This window comes from Monopterus albus, unplaced genomic scaffold (assembly GCF_001952655.1).
Source record: "Monopterus albus unplaced genomic scaffold, M_albus_1.0 scaffold77.1, whole genome shotgun sequence".
NCBI classification, from domain to species: domain Eukaryota; kingdom Metazoa; phylum Chordata; class Actinopteri; order Synbranchiformes; family Synbranchidae; genus Monopterus; species Monopterus albus.
The window spans coordinates 1,433,958-1,453,551 of NW_018127957.1; the positions used below are offsets into that span (position 1 = coordinate 1,433,958).

General features: G+C 41.0%; 1 protein-coding gene across 4 annotated transcripts in view; it reads right to left on the reverse strand.

The window, feature by feature from the left end:
• epb41a (erythrocyte membrane protein band 4.1a) overlaps positions 1-19,594 on the reverse strand; it is an 85,761-nt gene that overhangs the window by 32,431 nt on the left and 33,736 nt on the right. For 3 of the 4 annotated variants that reach the window (XM_020606399.1, XM_020606397.1, XM_020606396.1), the window contains 2 exons: positions 17,439-17,501; positions 15,524-15,694 (listed from right to left, as the gene is read on the reverse strand). In XM_020606399.1, the coding sequence (XP_020462055.1) occupies positions 15,524-15,694; positions 17,439-17,501 (234 nt within the window). The remainder of the gene's footprint in view (positions 1-15,523; positions 15,695-17,438; positions 17,502-19,594) is intronic. The other variant, XM_020606398.1, reaches the window with a different exon arrangement.

Sequence of the window (19,594 nt, forward strand, 5' to 3'; positions counted from 1 at the left end):
ATGGCCAGCTGCAAAGCTGGCAACAGAGACGTCTCGGTTGACGTTTCTGTGTAGTATGGGGCTAGCCCAACCGAAGGAATATAATGTATAGGCCTGGTGGGTTCAGGGTCTTTCATCTTACATCTGCCTGCATGCAGTTTGGAGGTGCAAGATGCCTGAGCGTGTAATGTTAATTTTACTTGTGATCCTTTGAATAAATCAGCACTGTTTTGAAGTTACTTGGACTGTCTTGTCTCTCAGAGTTAGCAATGGTAACAAGAACCAAAGACCTACACTAGAGTAATTACAACATAATAAGTAACAAATGGGAACCAGTATCTATCTCTCTCAGAGCACATTTTATCAAACTACTGTATTTTGCATTGGAATCAAAGTCTTACCTCAGTACTTGGATAAAAATCTTTGTCCAAAACGTCATCATCAAATTCACTTTCCAATTCTGAATTTTCTGAGATGTTGTCCTCCAATTCTGAAATGTCTGCTTCAACATCAGAATCTTCTCTCTCTTCAACAATCATTTTCAGGGCCATCTGAGTACTGACTCGCCTTGCCATCTTTACTGTTTGAGCGCCAGGGGGAGAAATGGTCTGCAACTTTGGATGTGCTGTAATTATTCTGTCTGCCCGGCGCCTAGGGGGGTGTCGCCTTTTACGGTGACCACAAAGATGCAAATAACCCCCATAAGAGACAATGAGCCCCACGTAAGGGTCATAAACAGGTCAAATTGGTCACAACGACAGTAATTGGCCAATCTGAACAAGTCCCCCACCTGCCCCCACTTGTGTGGTTGGGGTGGGGGGTGGGGGGGTACTGGTGTGTATGTGTGTGTATGTGTTGGGGGTTGTTTGTGTGTCAATTGGCTTTACTGCTCACAAGTGTGAGGGAAAGAAATTCTGCCTGGTTATAATAGACATGTTTACTAAATGGGTTGAAGTATTTTCCACAGCTGCTCCAGATGCTCACACTAGTGAAGGAAACAATCCCCAGATATGGAATACCTGAGAAAATATATAGTGACAATGGAACTCACTTTGTAAACAGTGTAATATCATTGTTAGCTCAAACTTTGCACATAGATCTGAAGCATCATTGTGCATACCATCCACAATCTGCAGGGTTAGTGGAAAGACAATGGCATTCTTAAAGCAAAACTAAAGAAAACCATGGAGGAAACTGGAATGAACTGGGTGGTGGGTTTTTGTTACATGTGAGCAAAATCATCACAATTAAAAGACCCAACGCTTAAACTACTTCATTCTGTGTGTACTGAATGTATATAATACACGAGTTTCACTATTTGAGTTGAATTACCAAAATAAATGTACTTTTCCACGATATTTTAATTTATTGAGCTGCACCTGTATGGCAAAAATGCTAACATACAAGGAGATTGTGTTAATTCTGTTCCAGGGGAAGCAGTGGAGCCGCAGATTGAAACTGTAAAACCTGGAGACTGGTTGCTACTGAAGGTGATTAAAAGAAAGAACTGGTCCAGTCCAAGGTGAGAAGGTCCATACCAGGTACTGCTCACCACACCTACAGCAGTAAAGATAGCTGAGAGGACCTCCTGGATTCATCTGTCCCACTGCAAGCAGGTAAAGCCTTTATCCTCATAAAATACGTGAAGGACAGTTAGCTACACACCACCGCTCTCTAAGGCAGTAAGTCTGATTACAAAGGGGACTTTTTCCAATAGGGAAGAGTCATCTCAAACTCAGTGAAGGAACCAATGGCCAATAGAAGCATAGGGTGTGACATAAAATAATGAAAAGACAGATAAAGGGGGATTAGAAAACCAGTTTGGGACTGTTTGGACAAACCCCACCTGTAAATGTTATACCTGACAGTATAACCAGAAACAGGCCCAGTCGTATCGGCATGTTAATCATATCAACTATAGGAATAGTTGTAGTCTTGTTACTTTCCTGGCTCTGCGCTGAAGCACCACAAGTAGTGATAAAATCAAGAAATAAAAGATACTTTGCAATTCGTGACCCTGTGCCTGTGATAGAGAGCAGAGAGGGCGATACCATAGTGGCAAAAGTTGACCTGTGTAACCTTATGCAATGTGATGGAGACCCAAAACAGTACTGAGACACCACTAGTGGATAAGGGAGTGAGCTACCTGGAAAACCTTACAGGATGTGATGGCCTTAGAAACAGGATATGCTGATAAAAATGAATGGCTTGTGTAAGATTTGAGTCTTATAGACTCTAGTTACTTTATCAGCTTTAGTTACATCACATACCTTTAGTTACCTTTCATAACTTTATTTTCCTTGTCTATACATATTACAGCTGTATTGATGACTGTCCAGAACTACTGAGCTTTGGTTATTTTTAATACATTTATTTTCCTTGCTTATATATCTTACAATTGTATTGATGAGAATCAAGTGATAGAAACCAGACAGCCTATTTACATTTTGACAGAGACAGGTTGGCCTGTTTTACACTCACACCTCAACCCACTTAGCATATCCCAAACTTTGTTTTGTCTTGGGATGTACTTCAGAGGCCGGGGGCTACAACCTGAGATGACCACATGGCCAGTTTAACATACTTTTTAGCATCACACACACAGGGGGCCTGCAACTCAGGCCACCCATTGTTCAGCGCACCTTGATCAAGATCTGGGTGCCGGAGACATGCACGCACGCACACACACACACACACACACACACACACACACACACACACACACACACACACACACACCCGTGGTATAGCACATATGACGTGTGAATTTTTGTACCTTTGTTTAGGGCGGGCCTGGCGCAGCCAGATAAATGCATTGTAAAAACCTAACACGGGGTTCAGAGAACAGAATTCCTGCGGGAGCTCTATCTCTCTGATCCCAGTGCCTTATGGCTCTATAACTGTGCTCAGACTTCCAGTAAACTTCCTGTTGATTTTAAACAGTCCTCTCCTGTCTTCACTTCTCACGCTTTCAGTAAAAGAATTTGAGTAAAATCTAACACTTGAATGGATGACCCTTTACTGCACAACAAAGTAATGTCAGTAATTGTGGGGAGACTTTCAACATCACTGACTGTGGTGACTATTCTGACACCTGGTTTGTGAACCAAACTGTTTCAAGGGCAGTGTCTGTGCGGAGATGGCAAGTTGAGACCCAGACTCCACTCACTGCGGCGTGGCAGCTGTGCCCTGGTGCAGCTGCTGATGCCGTTTCACATATTCTCCTTGAGAGAATACAGGGAGCTGGGGGAGCTGTTATCTGCATCCCACATACATCATGAAACCAGATCTACAGGCGAGCCCTGAGGATCGTTCAACAGCAGAGTGTACTTAGACGCAACTGGCATACCCCGAGGAGTACCTGATGAATTTAAAGCTAGAAGTCAAATAACTGCAGGGTTCAAATTTTTTCTTTCCTGGTGGGTCACAGTAAACAAGAATGTGGATTGGATTAACTACTTATACTATAATCAACAACGTTTTGTGAATCATACCAGAAATGCAATTAGAGGCATAGCAGAACAGCATGGCCCAACTTCTCTCATGTCGTGGCACAATAGAATGGCCCTAGATATGTTGTTAGCCGAGAGGGGAGGAGTATGTAAAATGTTCGGCACGTTTTGTTGTACTTTTATACCTAACAACACTTCCCTAGTTGGCAGCATCACCAAGGCCCTTGAAGGACTGACTGCCCTATCCGATATGCTGGTTGTGAACTCTGGCATCAACAACCTCTTCGTAGCCTCCTGGAATCCTGGTTCGGAAAGTGGAGTGGTCTGATCGCTTCTGGGTTGATCTCTCTGTCCGTAGCTGCAGCCCTGCTGGTCGTGTGTGGCTGCTGTTGTATTCCCTGTCTACGAGGAGTGATGGCGGGACTGATAGACACTACTCTGACTAAGACAATGTACCAACAGATCCGTGACGAGGAAAAAGGAGAAGACGATCACTATGAACCAGACGATTGGGTTTGAAAAGAGACTTTCCTAATTCTGATCTAAGTGAACCATGTATGACTTGTTTAATGAAAACCTGAAAGGGAGAGTTTAAACAATGAGATCCTGGGATGAACAAGATTAAGAATTATGTTGTTAATAAAGTGATTCTAAAATGTTTAATCAGAAGGGAAATGTCATGAAAATTACATTGAGTATGTTTTAAATTGTGTTTTAATCAATATATTAACCAACATATGTTATACAATGGATTTTAAACTTTCAGAACAGACCACAGATCACAGGGGCCTGTGAGACACTGCCTATGTGAACTGAAGGACATGTTTCATCTTTGTTTTAGTACTTTGTGTGTTGTTCAACCAAATGGTGCTCCAGGCTTAAAACAAGTCACACATGGTTCACTCAGATCAGAATTAGGAAAGTCTCTTTTCAAAACCCAATCGTCCAGTTCGTAGTGATCGTCTTCTTCTTTTTCCACATCACGAATCTGTCGGTACACTGTCTTAGTCAGAGCAGTGTTTATCAGCTTTCTCCTATATATTGTGATGTTTAGACTAAGCTCATTCAGACAACTCTTATGCCTATGCTGACTTGTCTCCTTGCTGCAAGTAAACCAATCTCTTATTGAAAGATTCCAGTGACTTCATTGCTTCTTTGTAAATTCTTTTGACAGTCACTGTCCACTTTCCACTGTAGAAGATGGAGAAGTTGATGTGAGCTTTCCCTGTCCAGTGGACAGTGAGTCTCCAAAGGAAAGGGTGATATGTCAATGGTTATTAACATTATATCCTCAGTCTTTTTCATTGAAGAACCCATGACATGCTTTTCCTTGTTTTTTGACTTATCGACAATGTTACAACGGTGAATTATCATCTTAGATGTGACCTAAAACTCAAAAAATGAGGTGTACGTATGCTCTAGTACTTATGCAGAAGCAACTCGGTTGATATACATCTCACAAACTCTCACTCACGAGACTTTTTTTTCTAACAAAATTAAGTACAGTAAAACCTTGGATTGCGAGTATAATTCATTCCGGCAATGTGCTTGTAATCCAAAGCACTCGAGTATCAAAGCGAAGTTCCCCATAAGAAATAATGGAAACTCAGATCATTCGTTCCACAACCACTTATTCATATAAAAATGAGTACAGTAATAGAAAATACAGTATAAAGTAAACATAAAACATATTAACCTGCACTTCATCTTTGAAAAGAATCATGGCTGGCAGAAGGGAGACAGAGAGAGGAGCTATCTGCTATCTGTTGGCTCGCTGAAATCTTTTTCTTTTTATACTACTTTAACAAGGAAGCTATCCAATGACACTTGCTTTTGCTTCCTTTTAAGGATTTGTCAGAAATGTGGCATTGCATTGTCGTTAAACAGATTTATCGTTCATACTGCTACAGCCTTATTCGGGTGGTGCTTTTCTACAAAATTTTGCACCATTTCCCACATTTTACACATCCCCCTTATAAAATCTTGCGATGTCTGCCACTCGCATACCTCGTTCATGCTTGTCGATGATTTCCTTTTTAACTTCCACCATAATCATCTCCTTTTTCTTACCGCCTTTCTTTTCAACCTTTATTTTTTCTTCATCGGGGCCATTGTTGCAGTACAGATGTTGACTATACGAGCAAGGTGTGAGAGCCATTGGCTCAGTTGTGTCATGATGCTCGGCAGACAAAGCATATGTACTACTCGTATTGCAAGACCTTGCTCGTTTATCAAGTTAAAATTTACAAAATTTTTTTGCTCGTCTTGCAAAACACTCGCAGACCAGGTTACTCGCAATCCAAGATTTTATTGTATTATATGATAGTTTTAGGATTTCCTTGAATGGGCATAAATCCAGGCCGTTGCATGTTCATGTGAGCTTGACATCCACCGGTGCCATTGTAAAAATGTATTTTTTTGACTGCACATGGTTTCGTGGATATATTTTCCCTCCTGCTGCTGCACTGTGACCAGAGGATGTGGAGAAAAATACAGGGCCTGAGGTTACTGCATGTCTGGGAATGTTCCTGTACAGGGACGCGTTGTTTTAACTGACTGGGTCTAACCTACAAGCAGCCAGCCATTGAAGCCCTGTGGGGCGGTTAGTGATCAGTTCATCGATGCTGAATTTCCCCAGAGCACAGTTTGTTTTGACTGCTTGAGGCCAATGTGTCTGCCACATGTGATGTGTTGCCACTTAACAATCCATGACGTTATTTTCGGCACTATGCTACCTGTTGGAATTAATCTCACGGTCTGTGGTTGTGTGGGGGATGATGCAGCGATCACCGGTTGGATCTACCGACCTTGGAGCTACTTGAAAGGGAGTGATGTGTCCACTACTTGGTGGGACTTAATGGGAAGTTAAAAAGAAACACACGTTGAGTGTCTGTTAATGCCTTGTTTCTGTAACATTAGAGAGAATTGTTGTAAGGCTGGAAAAGTTACTATGTCTGCATTATGCCAGTTAAAATATAGGGTTTCTCAGTTACCACTTTGTTTAGAGTGTTACACATCGGTTTTCATTGGTACATATACCATTGTTTACCTATCTATGGAGGAGAAATTCTAATTAATTAATGCCTTGGGAGATTGTTGTGCTATCCACTTTTGACAAAACACTGGCAGCAGGAGGTGTGCACATTCAAAAACTATCCTCTTGTTTTTAGGAAGAGGCTCTCTGGTTTTATCGTTCTGAAATAATTAGACTATCTGGAGCGATGAGCTAATCTAGAAGTACCCAAGATTAAATATTAAATGGCTGGAAATGAGTATGCCATGGGCTCTTTAATTAGAAAAAAATATATTTTTCTTAGAGTAAATCAGGAGATACAGAAGATGATACAGCTGAGGAGATACTCTTAATAACCGGGATACTCATATCTATGTAAACGCTCTCATTATCGTCTGGGATGATGTGTTATGGAACAAATTCTTCTCAGGAATGGAACTTTGTGACAGCTGATCCCAGATGCAATGATATCTCTGTTCATTTGTTCTCCTTACAAAGAAAAGACATTACAATGCAAACATTCTCCTTGGGTAAATGGTCACACTAGAGACATTACAGGAAAGTGTAGGAAAGTAGAAAGAAATTTAAAACTCAATCAAGTTAACTCTTTGTGTACTCTTGGAAGCCTAATGAAAACTAATACAGCTCAGTGGAAAACAGGCTAGGACTATGTATTTTTCTCCACCTGATTGCCTCTCATCCTGTTTCAGACTACTAAGTCTGTGATCAGCGCTCCTCTCACCTAGTTCCCTGAAGTCACTGCAGCAAAATATGAGTTCATCAAAAAAAAGAAAGAAAGAAATCAGGCTACATATTTCTCACCACATCATCTGAACTCTATACATCTTCTGAGCCAGTTCCTCTGCCAAACCTTGAAAATACTAGCACCTCCAGGAAATCATCTTCCTCCTACCTAGATTTCCCATTTACTTGCTTTTTAAAATAAGTTTTTCCACACCACTGGATCTAATATTCTATCCCTCATCAACTGTTCCTCGATTAAATCAAGTTAAAACTCAGCAAAAATTATAATGCTAACTCCAAAATACAATAATAGCCTGCTGGGATATGCAGTGTACATTTTAACTTATCATAGCAACATGAAGCAGAAAGAGACTAAGTGTACTACTGAGGTGAAGACAGAGAACCAGAGTGGCAGTATATAAACAGTGATGCATACACCTAAGGTGCCGTTTAATAGTATGTGTTCATCCACCTAGGTATATAGAGAAGTGTATGAAAGAACCACATCATGAGTATCTACAAATTTTAAAAACTAAACTGAATTAAGTGATTTGAATCAGAAAGGTGATCACCTCTACAGGCATTTCCTATTACTATTTCTACATAGTTCATTAACATAATTTTTGCCAACAACATGTAGCTTTAGCATCAGCTTTTCTGTATAGAAACAGTATAATGTATGTAAGTATGTAAGCATTCCGAGAGAAAAACGAGTCAGCAGAACCAATCTGAGGTAAAGTTAATTAGTTAGCTAGAACTGATCGGATCTGTTGTCCACCTCTGTCTGAAAGGACACAGGTTTACTACGGTTTTCACTAATTAATGTGACGCCATTATTGTAAAGAGCTTGACAGGGGTAGAAACAGTAACTGAGAAAGGGATGATGAGCTTAACAAGTGTCAGCTGACTGTGGCCATAGCGGCTGCTGTTCAGCAAAAGTGACATAGGCTAGCTTTAAAGAGTCTTATTTCTTTTTGAGTCTGGCCAATTTAGGCTGAGCCGAGGTCCATAGATGGAATAAAAGGCAATTCGCATAAAACAGGTAGAAATAATGACTTAAAGATAGAGAAACAAAACAGCACTTGAATGAATCGGTCTCTAGACAGCTGTGGGCACTTTGCAGGATTCAGTGTTCATGGATCTCCGCATTTATTTCTCTTTTAAATAAAAGTCAGCCACAGCATGGTCAGAGCCATCAACAGCAGCCCTGACAGAAAGAAAGACATCCGGGAATGCTTGATCCTGGCTGGGTTTAGCTCGCATGGGTTAACCAAGATCCTTCTCTCCTCTGGCACATTGATAGCCAGTTTTAGAGTGTGGCCATGTGCTTGTTCCTCCTCCTCCTCCTCATTGTCATCATCACCATTAACCCAATCAACCTCTCTGTCCTTTTCATCTTCTTCCAGCAGGCAGTGATGTGCGTACAGTCGTGGTCCCCCTGGCACTGGTGACAAACTACGGGCTCTTACCTTGCGTCCAAACAGAGACTGCCTCCTTTGCTGTGCTCAGCAGCAGCAGAACAAGAGAAACAGATAACAGTGAACAGAGATGTGGACGATGGTAAACTGACAGGAAAAGGGGAAAAGGATGAGGAAATGGAGGAAGGTGATGTTGGAGGAAAGATGCAGTAAAGGGAGGGTGTTTAGGGTGAAGGTGAAATGAGGTTGTCCCTGCAATCCCCTGTCTGCTGCAGCTGAGAAAAGAATGTCAAAATGTACAAACAATTCAGTTCACAGTTTACACAGTTACTCCATCTGTTAGCCTCGAGGAGCTATATATAAACACCATAAGTGAGCTAAAATTACCCAAGCAAGCTCATACTCCAATTTTGACAAGGTTAAGATGTTGGGCGGCTTACTGCCACATGAAATAGGAAAAATCAGGTTCTTATTTCTGCATGTAAGTAGTCCTTTAACTCAGTTTTTCTAACTTATCAGAACTTGTAAGGACTGTATTTTAAGATACCTTAAGCAACTGGGCTCAGGATTTTTACCCATGATAGTCATGTCAGTTTACATCATTTTTGACATGACGCATGAAACAACACTCATGATCATCAGTTGCACATTTTCACTGTATCATTTTTTGCACAACCTCTGCTCCTGTTGGATGATACTGTGTCACTAAATAAGAATAATGTCTTCACTTGAATCTTTGGTTCATCGATTACCATAACAACAGAAGTACAAAAAATGCTGCCTGGAGAAATAATCCTGCAGCATAAATTTCCAGGATATACTGTATGTTACTGTGGTCAGGTATATGAATTGTGGTTTAGTAGTAGAAAGGTAAGATAGTTTGCTGTATTATAGAGTACATATAATGACAATGTCCAATTTGCCAGAAGGACACATTTGAAAGTTGAAAATTTTGAATGTGGCACTGCAATGTACTGTATAGGCAATGTAGATCACAGCAGTGGCTATAGATGATTCTATTTAAAACCAACTACTGTGTGGAGACAGGATGTGCATGATCACAGTCGACAGATAAAAACACCATACTTTCTTTCTGCGGGTCACCCAACTGTATTCACTAAAGCCCTGCAAAGTGTAATTGTCCAATCATAATAAAGAAACTGTAGCAATATGGTGACATGGTAACCATGGTTAGTTTAAACATTTAAACCCAATCATTAATTGGAGTATTGTCACTAGCTGAGTAACTCTGACAGAAAAACAGCCACTGATAAATTCTGTACTTTGTATAAAAAGGCAGGTCGGGACAGTGAGGTGGTCTGATCAGACTGCAAACCTTTGATAGAACAGTGGTAAAAAGGAGAAGGAAGGAGGGGAAGAAGTGAGTACTGAGGATTAAGTCTCAGTTCCATGGTATCCTAGAAAAGGCAAACCAGTTGCCAAAAAGGAGGAGGAAAAGTACCAGCAAAACTGAATGGTATGGGCTGGTAAAACCATAATATGCCATCTGTAGCTCTTTACCATGTACCAGTGTAACAGTCTGTCAGCTATCTTGCCAATTCAGATGAAGGGACTCTGGAAAAGCTTATGATGACACATTTTTTAAGGTACTTCTGCACTGCACTCAGTGGGGTGATGAGAATGTAGTATTGCACACAAGGCAAGATCTGTGTTTAACCCACAGAATCTAAGAGCTCATGGAGAATCAGGGAATTTTAAAGAGGTGGCTACTGATGCAATGGAGATGATTTTTTCATCTCCTGTGTCATCATAATTCCAAGTATTCGGCAATAATATGAAATTACCAAAAATGTGCCTCGGGCTTTCAGTAAAAAACTGCTGCTCTGGCTGGATTCTTCAGTACTGAAAAAGCAAGTGTGATTATTGTGTAGAACCTAATGTCTGGGAGAGAAACTGGGTCTTCAAGTTATGGGTAAAGGATAGCTGAGAGCCAGAGGGAAACACCGTCGAGTCAGAGGACTGAGGACCTCTCTGGCCTTTAGTGTCAATGTCTGAACGCGCAGAAATGAATGATGGAGGTGGCGGAGAGGGGGATGGAGGTGGAGGGGATCTGACTGGATAAACAGGCACAGACTTCAACAGACAAGGGAAGGGAGATGAGGACAGAGGTGACAGAGATACAAGACAGAGACAAAAAACAGACATCCAGGGAGGGACAGATACATGGAGGAGGATTGGATGGTGAGAAAGATGAAGAGGAGGGGGGCTGGTCAGTCCTCTGGCTAGTAATCATTGTTCTTAAGCTTGTTTTCATTGTTCTTTTGCTCTTCAGTCTATCACTGATCATATCAGGCACAAGAATCATGCAGACATACAGTGTTAGGATTGACCCAGCCATGCGATTGATTGGCAGATCAAACATGATGACAAAGCTTGCAGTAGCCATTCACAGAGCGAAGGCAGTGGGCTGGGATTAGGGTAAAGAGGGATGGGATCCAGGACAGGGCCCTTACAAAGGTGCCAGTATGCTTCAAACCAGTGGCTGTCATGTTCTGAACAGCACTGAAACCAACTTACCCTACACCCTTCATTTAAAGTGTGCACCCTTGCCTTCATTTTTATAATATGTCACATCTCATCCTACTCTGTGGTTGCGAGCTCCACACTTTCAAGTGCTCAAGTGTTACCTTTCAGAACAAGATGTGTTCAGGCAACACAAACTAGTTGGTTTGAAGCATACTGAACCCTTTAGACTGCAATCTGGTGACATCAGAGTGCCGCTTGTAACAGTAGGCCATGGCAATGGCCATAGCGTCCAGTGCCAATCTTTATTTTGCTCAGAAAGAAATGCCAGACAGTGCTGATCTACTGCAGCCTGCGCCAGAAAGCACCATATCAGAATACCTTTACCTCAGACACGCCACCAACTACTCTGTATGCAGATGCAACTGTGGACATCCTCCCCTGCACACACACACACACACACGCCATCTTCACATTGGCAATGTGAAAAAAATCCTCAAGTGTCTAGTCCCTCTGTTACTGCAGCTACATTCATATTAAAGCAGTGGAATGATAAGATGAAAGCCAACAGCACCTCCAAGTGTAGGATCAGTGTATAGTTCCCGATGACAAAGATGATAAAGTACATTGTGCACATCTGCCATGTTCTTCATGGACAACAACAATATATTTATGCTCAATACCCACAATATTCCTCCAGGGGTGTACATGTTATTTTTGGGAAGACACCTGAACAATTATAAGGCCTGATAACTAACCATGCAAAGCGGGAAACTGCCATTTGGTCCCACACCCTATGCGGTCCTGAAAGCTGAAGCTGTCATATTTTTACCAAACTTTGAGGTGCTGTCTTATGGATGGACCCTGTGTCAAAATCTATTATGGTTGATAATATGGTTACACAAAGGGTTGAGCATCAGTGTGTCTTGATTGGCCTTTTTCAGAGCAGACACTTTGACCACCACCGGTAGTGTTACTAATAACACTACCAGGCCTAAAGCGCCTTTTTAAAAGGCCTATTGTAAGCCTTCTGAAAACATGGCACATGCAGAAACTCTTTAGTTTAGTTAGTAGCAAGATGGGGCCAGTGAATATCTAGAAAGGCTATATAGCACAGTGGAATTTCAGGCTATGCAAGTTAGTAAAAAGGAACTGTGTAGAATGCATCAGTGTGTTGTTTGCTTAAAAATAAATATTAATTATTAGGTGATGACAAAGGTTTCATTTATGTAAAATGCATAATATTTTATGTGATTCGCTAGTACCTTCCATTCTTTGAATCATAGCCTTGAAATGAAATTGTATTTCAAATGTCAAGATTCTGGCCAAAACCTCTACAGCTGGCTGTAATTCTAGGCAAATCTATATGCTATAGAATAAAATAATAAATTATTGATGCAAAAATGTCTAATCTAAAGTTCTGACAGATGTACAAAACATATCCGATTTTATACTCTGTTTCTTTATTACTCTTGTAATTTCAAAGATTTGTATAATTTAATAATCGACATGGAATTTCATTTCAACAGTTTTATCTAAATGTCATGTACAAAAAGTTTCCTTTTCCTGAGAATGTTCATCTTTTCTTACATACAACAATCCCTGTACAGAGACTAAAGCAGCAATGAGTAGCCTGTTTGTGCCTCTGTTGTCATTCAAAAACAATTAAAAACAGATAAGAGAAAAACCAGATCCTCATATTTGTTAAAAAGGTGTCCAAAAAGCTCCAAATGACCAGAACTTTTACAGCATCTGAGGTAGGAAGACAACTGTACATGTGAGAGATCTCCGTGAAAGTGTGAAGAGCTAGCGGACTGTAAACAAAATATAAAGCTGCCACGGAGACCTCACGCATGCGTAGCTGACTCTTGCTACTTCAGACACTGTAAACGTTCTGGTTATTTGGAGCTTTCTGGGCAACATTTTTAACAAATATACAGGTCTGCTGTTTTATAATGAAAAACCATGTCATCCAGTGCAGAGCAGTGTTTCCCTGATGCTTTTAATTGTTTTTGAACAACAACAGTGGTCAATGGAAGACAAGAATAAGATAATCCGGGACTGACAGAGATTAACCGTGAGTAGAGGTTATTTTGAGTCTGTGTATGGGGAGTGTTGAAAATACCATTAATATAGAAAATGACTGGGCTTATCCTGAAGTGAAATAATCAGAAACTACTTAATGACTTGCAGTAAACCTGGAGCAGGCCAGGTTTCCAGCTGAGAAATATTTTTGGATTTGCCTCTAAGACCCCTAGTGGTTAATCCACCCTAATATTCCCATCATATTGTATTTCTGCCACAGTTTAGGTTTCCCGTGACATTAGCTCAGATCCATCTAATCTGGACTCAGAATTCTCACTAGTCTCAGTTTGTGCATGCTTAAACAACACATTTTACGGTGCAGTGGAAACACAACAGCTCTAACTCAGCTCAGCAGGACTGACCCGTGCTAATGGAAAAACACCATAAATGTTCTCATATCCTGAGAAAACCAGTTTAAGCTATGTTTTTTCCATGAATGGCCTTCTACAGTCATGGCCAAAATATTGGCACCCTTGCATTTCTGTCAGATAACTCACCACTTCTCCCAGAAAATTACAAATTCTTTGCTATTCTCATGTTTATTTCAAAACAACAAAGCAGAGAACAAAGCCAAATCTGATCCATTCCACACACAAAACCAAAAACATGTACTGGACAGAATTACTGACACCTTTTCAAAATCATCAGAAATCGTTGTTTCCAGCCTGTGATGCTCCTTTAATTTGTAGTGAAACTCACCTGTAGCAACCAACAGGTGATGGTAACATGGAAATCACACTGGCAACCAGTTAAAACTGAGAAAAGTTGACTCAACCTTTGTGTGGTGTGGACCACACTGAGCACAGAGATAAGAAAGAAGAGCAAAGTTGTCTGAGGATGTGAGAACCACATAGTGGAAAAGCCTAGACAGTCTCAAGGCTCCAAGTCCATGTCCAGAGATCTGGCTGTTCCTGTGTCCACTGTGCACAACGCTGTCGAGATGTTTACAGTCCATGGTGCTGTACCTGATCTCCCTGGACGTGGACGAAAGAGAAGAATAGATGGCAGATTGCAACAAAGGATGGTTTGAATGGTGGATAAAAAAAACCTCGGTCAACTTCCAGACAAATTCACTCTGACCTGCAGACACAGGGTGCAACAGTGTCAGCTTGCACTGTCTGTCTCCATCTGAATGACAAGGGGCATTATGGTAGGAGACCCAGGGACCCCACTACTGACACAGAAACATAGAAAAGCCAGAGTGCAGTTTGCCAAAACTGACCTGAGGAAGCCACAGTCCTTCTGGGAGAATGTCCTGTGGACAGATGAGACTGAAATAGAGCTTTTGGTCGAGCACATCATTCTACTGTTTTCAGAAAATGAAATGAGGCCTTCAAAGAAAAGAACACGTCCCTACAGTCAAACACTTTGGAGGTTCACTGAGGTTTTGGGGTTGCTTTGCTGCTTCAGGTACTGGATGTCTTGACTGTGTGTCTGGTATTATGAAATCTGAAGACCACCAATGAATTTTGGGCCACAATGTAGGGCCCAGTGTCAGAAAGTTGGGTCTTTGTCAGAGGTCATGGGTCTTACAGCAGAACAATGATCCAAAGCAGACTTCCCAAAGCACCAGAAATGGACAATGAGCTGGAGAGTTGTGAAGTGGCCAGCAATGAGTCCAGATCTAAACCCCATAGAGCAGCTGTGAAGAGATCTCAGAACAGCAGCTGGGAGAAGGAACCCTTCAAACCTGAGACCTGGAGCAATTGGCAGAAGAAGGGTGGTCCACAAGTCAAGTAGAGAGGTGGAAGAAACTCACTGATGGTTACAGGAAGTGACTGATTTCAGTTATTTTATCCAAAGGGTGTGCTACCAAATATTAAGTAGAGGGTGAGGAAAGGATCAGATTTGGCTTTTTTCTCAGGTTTTTGTTGTTCCAATGCAAACAAAAGAAATTAAGACGAGAATACCAAAGAAATTTCTGGGAGAGGTGGTGAGTTATATGACAAAAATTCAGCAGTGACAATATTTTGGCCATGACTGTAGTTATTTAGCTAGCACACAAAATTTAAATTAAGACTGTTCCTTTACTCAAGATACAACCCAGAGACTTGTGCAGTAAGTGTGGCTTAAAAGAACAGTGTGACATTTTAGAAAAGTCTTCTGGTTTGACATATTACAGATGAGAAGAATGCATCAGTTACACTTCTGTGCATCCAGCACAGATATAGGACAGGGACGTTTAGAACAGCTTAGCACAAGACTGGAAGCTGGGGAAGCTGCTAGCATAGTTACATCTTGAGAAAACACACCATTAACAACTTGGAAACTTTGCACTAGTAGGGTCTACTCAATAGAACTCAACAGTACTGTTGCAGTGTATTTTCTCCCCAGGTTGCTGCACTCACCCCTGGCTGGAGCTGGCCATTGATGCTCACTGTGCGAAAAGGTGAGTTGGTGGAAAGACGCTTGTCCCACTCACTGGGCCGAGGTTCAGGTACCGACTCCATGAAGCTTCTTTTCAGCTCACTGATGCTAGTGTGGTGACGCATGATCTCAGTCTGTGTCTTATCCAGGTCCTTCAACAAGAATGTGAAAGTCAGAATAGGTAGGTGGAAGCGAAATAGTAATACGAGAAGGAACAAGATGATAGAAAATGTGTGAGTAGGATGTAAAAGAAAGCAGGCATGAAAATGAAGTGAAAACAATGTCACCATGTAGAAAAACATTTATATAAAGACAGGAGCAAAGTAGCCACAAATAATGAATCACCCAGACTGGAAAAGAAGTTCTGCCATTCTTTCAATACACTGACAAATAATTCTTTAATATGCAGCGTGGCTTTGTAATATTCAAAAGCATGTGCTTCGATTGAGCTTGCCTATTGTCAGTGACACACTAAGGGCATGGAAGATGTCTTACTGACAAAGCAGACAGATTGCATTGAGGAGAGTCATTCATTGTCTTCTGTGATCCACGACCCATATTACAGCCCAGCAGCGGCTGCTGAAAAATAAAGTTCACAGCCATTCCATGACTTTCCATGATAACACTTGGTAGCCTATTTTCCAAAATGCCAAAATGTATTTTTATCATGTACAGCCACATGTTACTTAAAAGCTGGCAGGCAGGCTGAGTAGGTGGCAGGGTGAACTGGAGAAGTAAACACGTACAGTATAAACATGAAGAGGGCGGTTACATATCACATACTTTGCAGCCAACATGGTAGCCAGAGCCCAGGTATGGTATGACTGTAAAAATTAAACAATCTTAAAGAGGCCAAGAGACTGAGCAGAGCTGCACAGACTGCTGGGGTTTGTCTCTATAGTGACCCTTTTGACCCTCCTTGGTGATCTTTAATGTAGCTTTAAAAAGGACAAAATCAGCAATATGAGGATTATAAGGCTGAAGAAAGCATGTCACCCGTCTCTTCTGAAATCCTTTAAACTCAGATGCAGAGAATGTCACACAGCACAGTGAGAACAGTAATCGGGACAAGAGAAGTTCAGAGTCACACACAGTAAATACAGAGGTAGCATTGGGAGGGGCTTAATATATACAGTATGTAATGAATGACTCAAACGAAAGGAGACTGGAAGTTCCAGGAAGCCATGATGAACAATGAAGAGACGAACAGAGGTGACAAGAATCTGTTAGTGACACCTCTGACACTTACATGAGTGGGAAAGAGCAAAGATAGTACCTTTTTAAAAATAAAATAGCAGGCCAGGTACTGAAGCTACTCTGTGACTGGTACACAGCACTACCAGATTCTCACAGTAACTTGTGCATAACGCACCAAACACACAGCTTTAAATTCACAGCCATGGTTTGTTTGTTTTTTTTTGGTTGAAGTTTGAACTGTTTTCGTTGAGTTAAGGTTGTGGTCAGTGTTTCACTTACAAAAGTTTGGGAAAGTGTGTAACTAGGATAGCACTGAGACAATACTACTTTACTTTTTATACTTCGTACAGACAGACAATCTACCTGACTTACAGAGCAAGCGCATTGTGACTTTAGACACTTGTTTCAGTACCAAAGGCCATGCTGCAGTATCAGTTTAAACTTTAGAGACCTTTCCCAATCATATATTTCAAAAAATGAAAATATGAAATGACAAAAACAAGGTCTAAGTGAAGTGAAGCTACTTGCATGAGAATCAGTGAGGAATATGGTGCATGCCAAGCCTTTTGGGTTAAGCTGAAAACAAGAAATTAAAAGAAACAGAAAAAAGCAAAAAGAAATTCAAAATAACATCCATGCAATTAGACAAACATGGCAGCAAGCAGCCAGAACACATATCTAAAGACTGAAGATACCAACCTCCAGCATTAAATTGCTATGTCTGATATAAATAGTTTCACCCTCCAGTTTCTTAGCTCTTTTCTGTGGAAAATGGGGAGAAAGGGAAGAGCTGGTTGAAAAGCTGTAAACAATACAGAATTTATTCAAACACTGATGTTTCATTTGCAATGGAATCCAATGAGAAGCACTGGCCGTGGCAATGACATGAATCGCATGAATGAGCTATGGGGGCGCAGGAACACAGCGGGTGGGTTGCAGTTCCCTGTGTTCCCGGCTCGGCAGGGGGCAGACTTCAGCTACACATATACAACAGTCGAATGGATGAGAAGCCAGGCAGATACTCACTCACAGGTGTGAGTGGAAGCCACATGTGCAGGAACACCACTGTGTATGTGATTGTCTGAAGGATTAAGGTGTTTGCATGTTTAAAAAAATACATAAAACATTTACTTATCACTATTTTCACATTTCAACTTCTATTTCTTCTGTCTGGGTGGATTAATGAAAACTGATCAGTTTTAAAATTTGAAAAACTGATTGATTAGGTCCTTGATCCCATCCATCCCACTTTGGGTGGTGTGGCTCTCATATCTAGAAATCTGGACAAGTTTATTTTACAACCTAAATTGTGACAACCCAGAGTTGAGTCCAGGACACAGGGTCACAGTCTTACATGCCTCTCTGCTGTCTCTTTGCCGAGGTGGAGGTGTGGCAGCGATCTTTGACTCCAGCCTATTAATCAACCCTAGACCTAAACATAGTTATAACTCATTTGAAAGCTTCACTCTGAATCTCTCACACCCAAACTGGAAAACTCAAAAGCCAGTTCTATTTGTTATTGTTTACCATCCACCTGCTCCTTATTTAGAGTTTTTAACTGGATTCTCAGACTTTGTGTGATTTAGTGTTTAGTACAGATAAAATAATCATAGTAGGCAACTTTAATATCCATGTAGATGCTGACAGTGACAGCCTCAACAATGCATTCTGTTCATTGTTAGACTCAGTTGGTTTTTCTCAAACTGTAAATAAACCCACTCACTGTTTTAATCACACTCTTGATCTTGTTCTGACGTATGGCATCAAAACTGAACACTTAATAGTTTTTCCCCAAAACCCTCTTCTGTCTGACCATTTTCTAAAAACTTTTGAATTTACATTAGTAGATTATACTCTATGTGGGAAACAATTCCACTACAGTAGATGTCTATCTGACAATGCTGTTACCAAGTTTAAGGAAATAATTCCATCATTATTTACTTCAGTGCCATTTGCCAACACAGTGGAGGGAGGCCACCTTAACTTTACTCCCACACAAGTCAATAATCTTGTTGATAGTACTGCAGCCTCCCTGTGTAATACACTTGATACTGTTGCCCCTCTGAAAAGGAAGGCAGTGAAACAGAGGAGGCCCCATGGTACAGCTCGCAGCTCCGCTCCCTAAAGCAGGCATCACAAAAAATGGAAAGGTGGTGGCACTCCACTAAGTCAGAAGAGTTTTTCATAGCCTGGAAAGATAGTTTAATAACATATAAAAAAGCCCTTCGTAGTGCCAGAACCACATTTTATTCATCACTGATTGAGGAAAATAAGAACAAGCCCAGGTTTCTTTTCAGCACTGTAGCCAGGCTGACAAAGAGCCACAGTGCTGTTGAGCTTAACATTCCATTAGATCTCAGCAGCAAATAACTTCATGAGCTTCTTTACAAATAAAATCACAACTATTAGAGAAAAAATTGTTCAGACCAATCCTACAGCTCTTGCGGATGAGCCATTGTCATTTCGACTTGGGCAGTTCCCTAACAATAGGAAAATAGCAAAGGTTATCCCTCTGTATAAATCTGGTGATAAACACAACTTCACGAATTACAGGCCGGTTTCTCTGTTGTCACAATTTTCAAAAATTCTGGAAAAACTCTTCAATAATAGATTAGATACATTTATTGATAAACATAAAATCCTCTCTGATTGTCAGTATGGTTTTAGGTCGAACCGGTCGACATCCTTGGCCATTACCGACCTGATGGAGGACATTACAAGTGCCATGGATGGAAAGAAATACACGATAGGAACTTTTATTGACCTAAAAAAGGCATTTGACACAATCAAACATGAATTATTAATGTGCAAGCTAGAAAAATACGGGATCAGAGGAGTGGCTTTGAATTGGATTA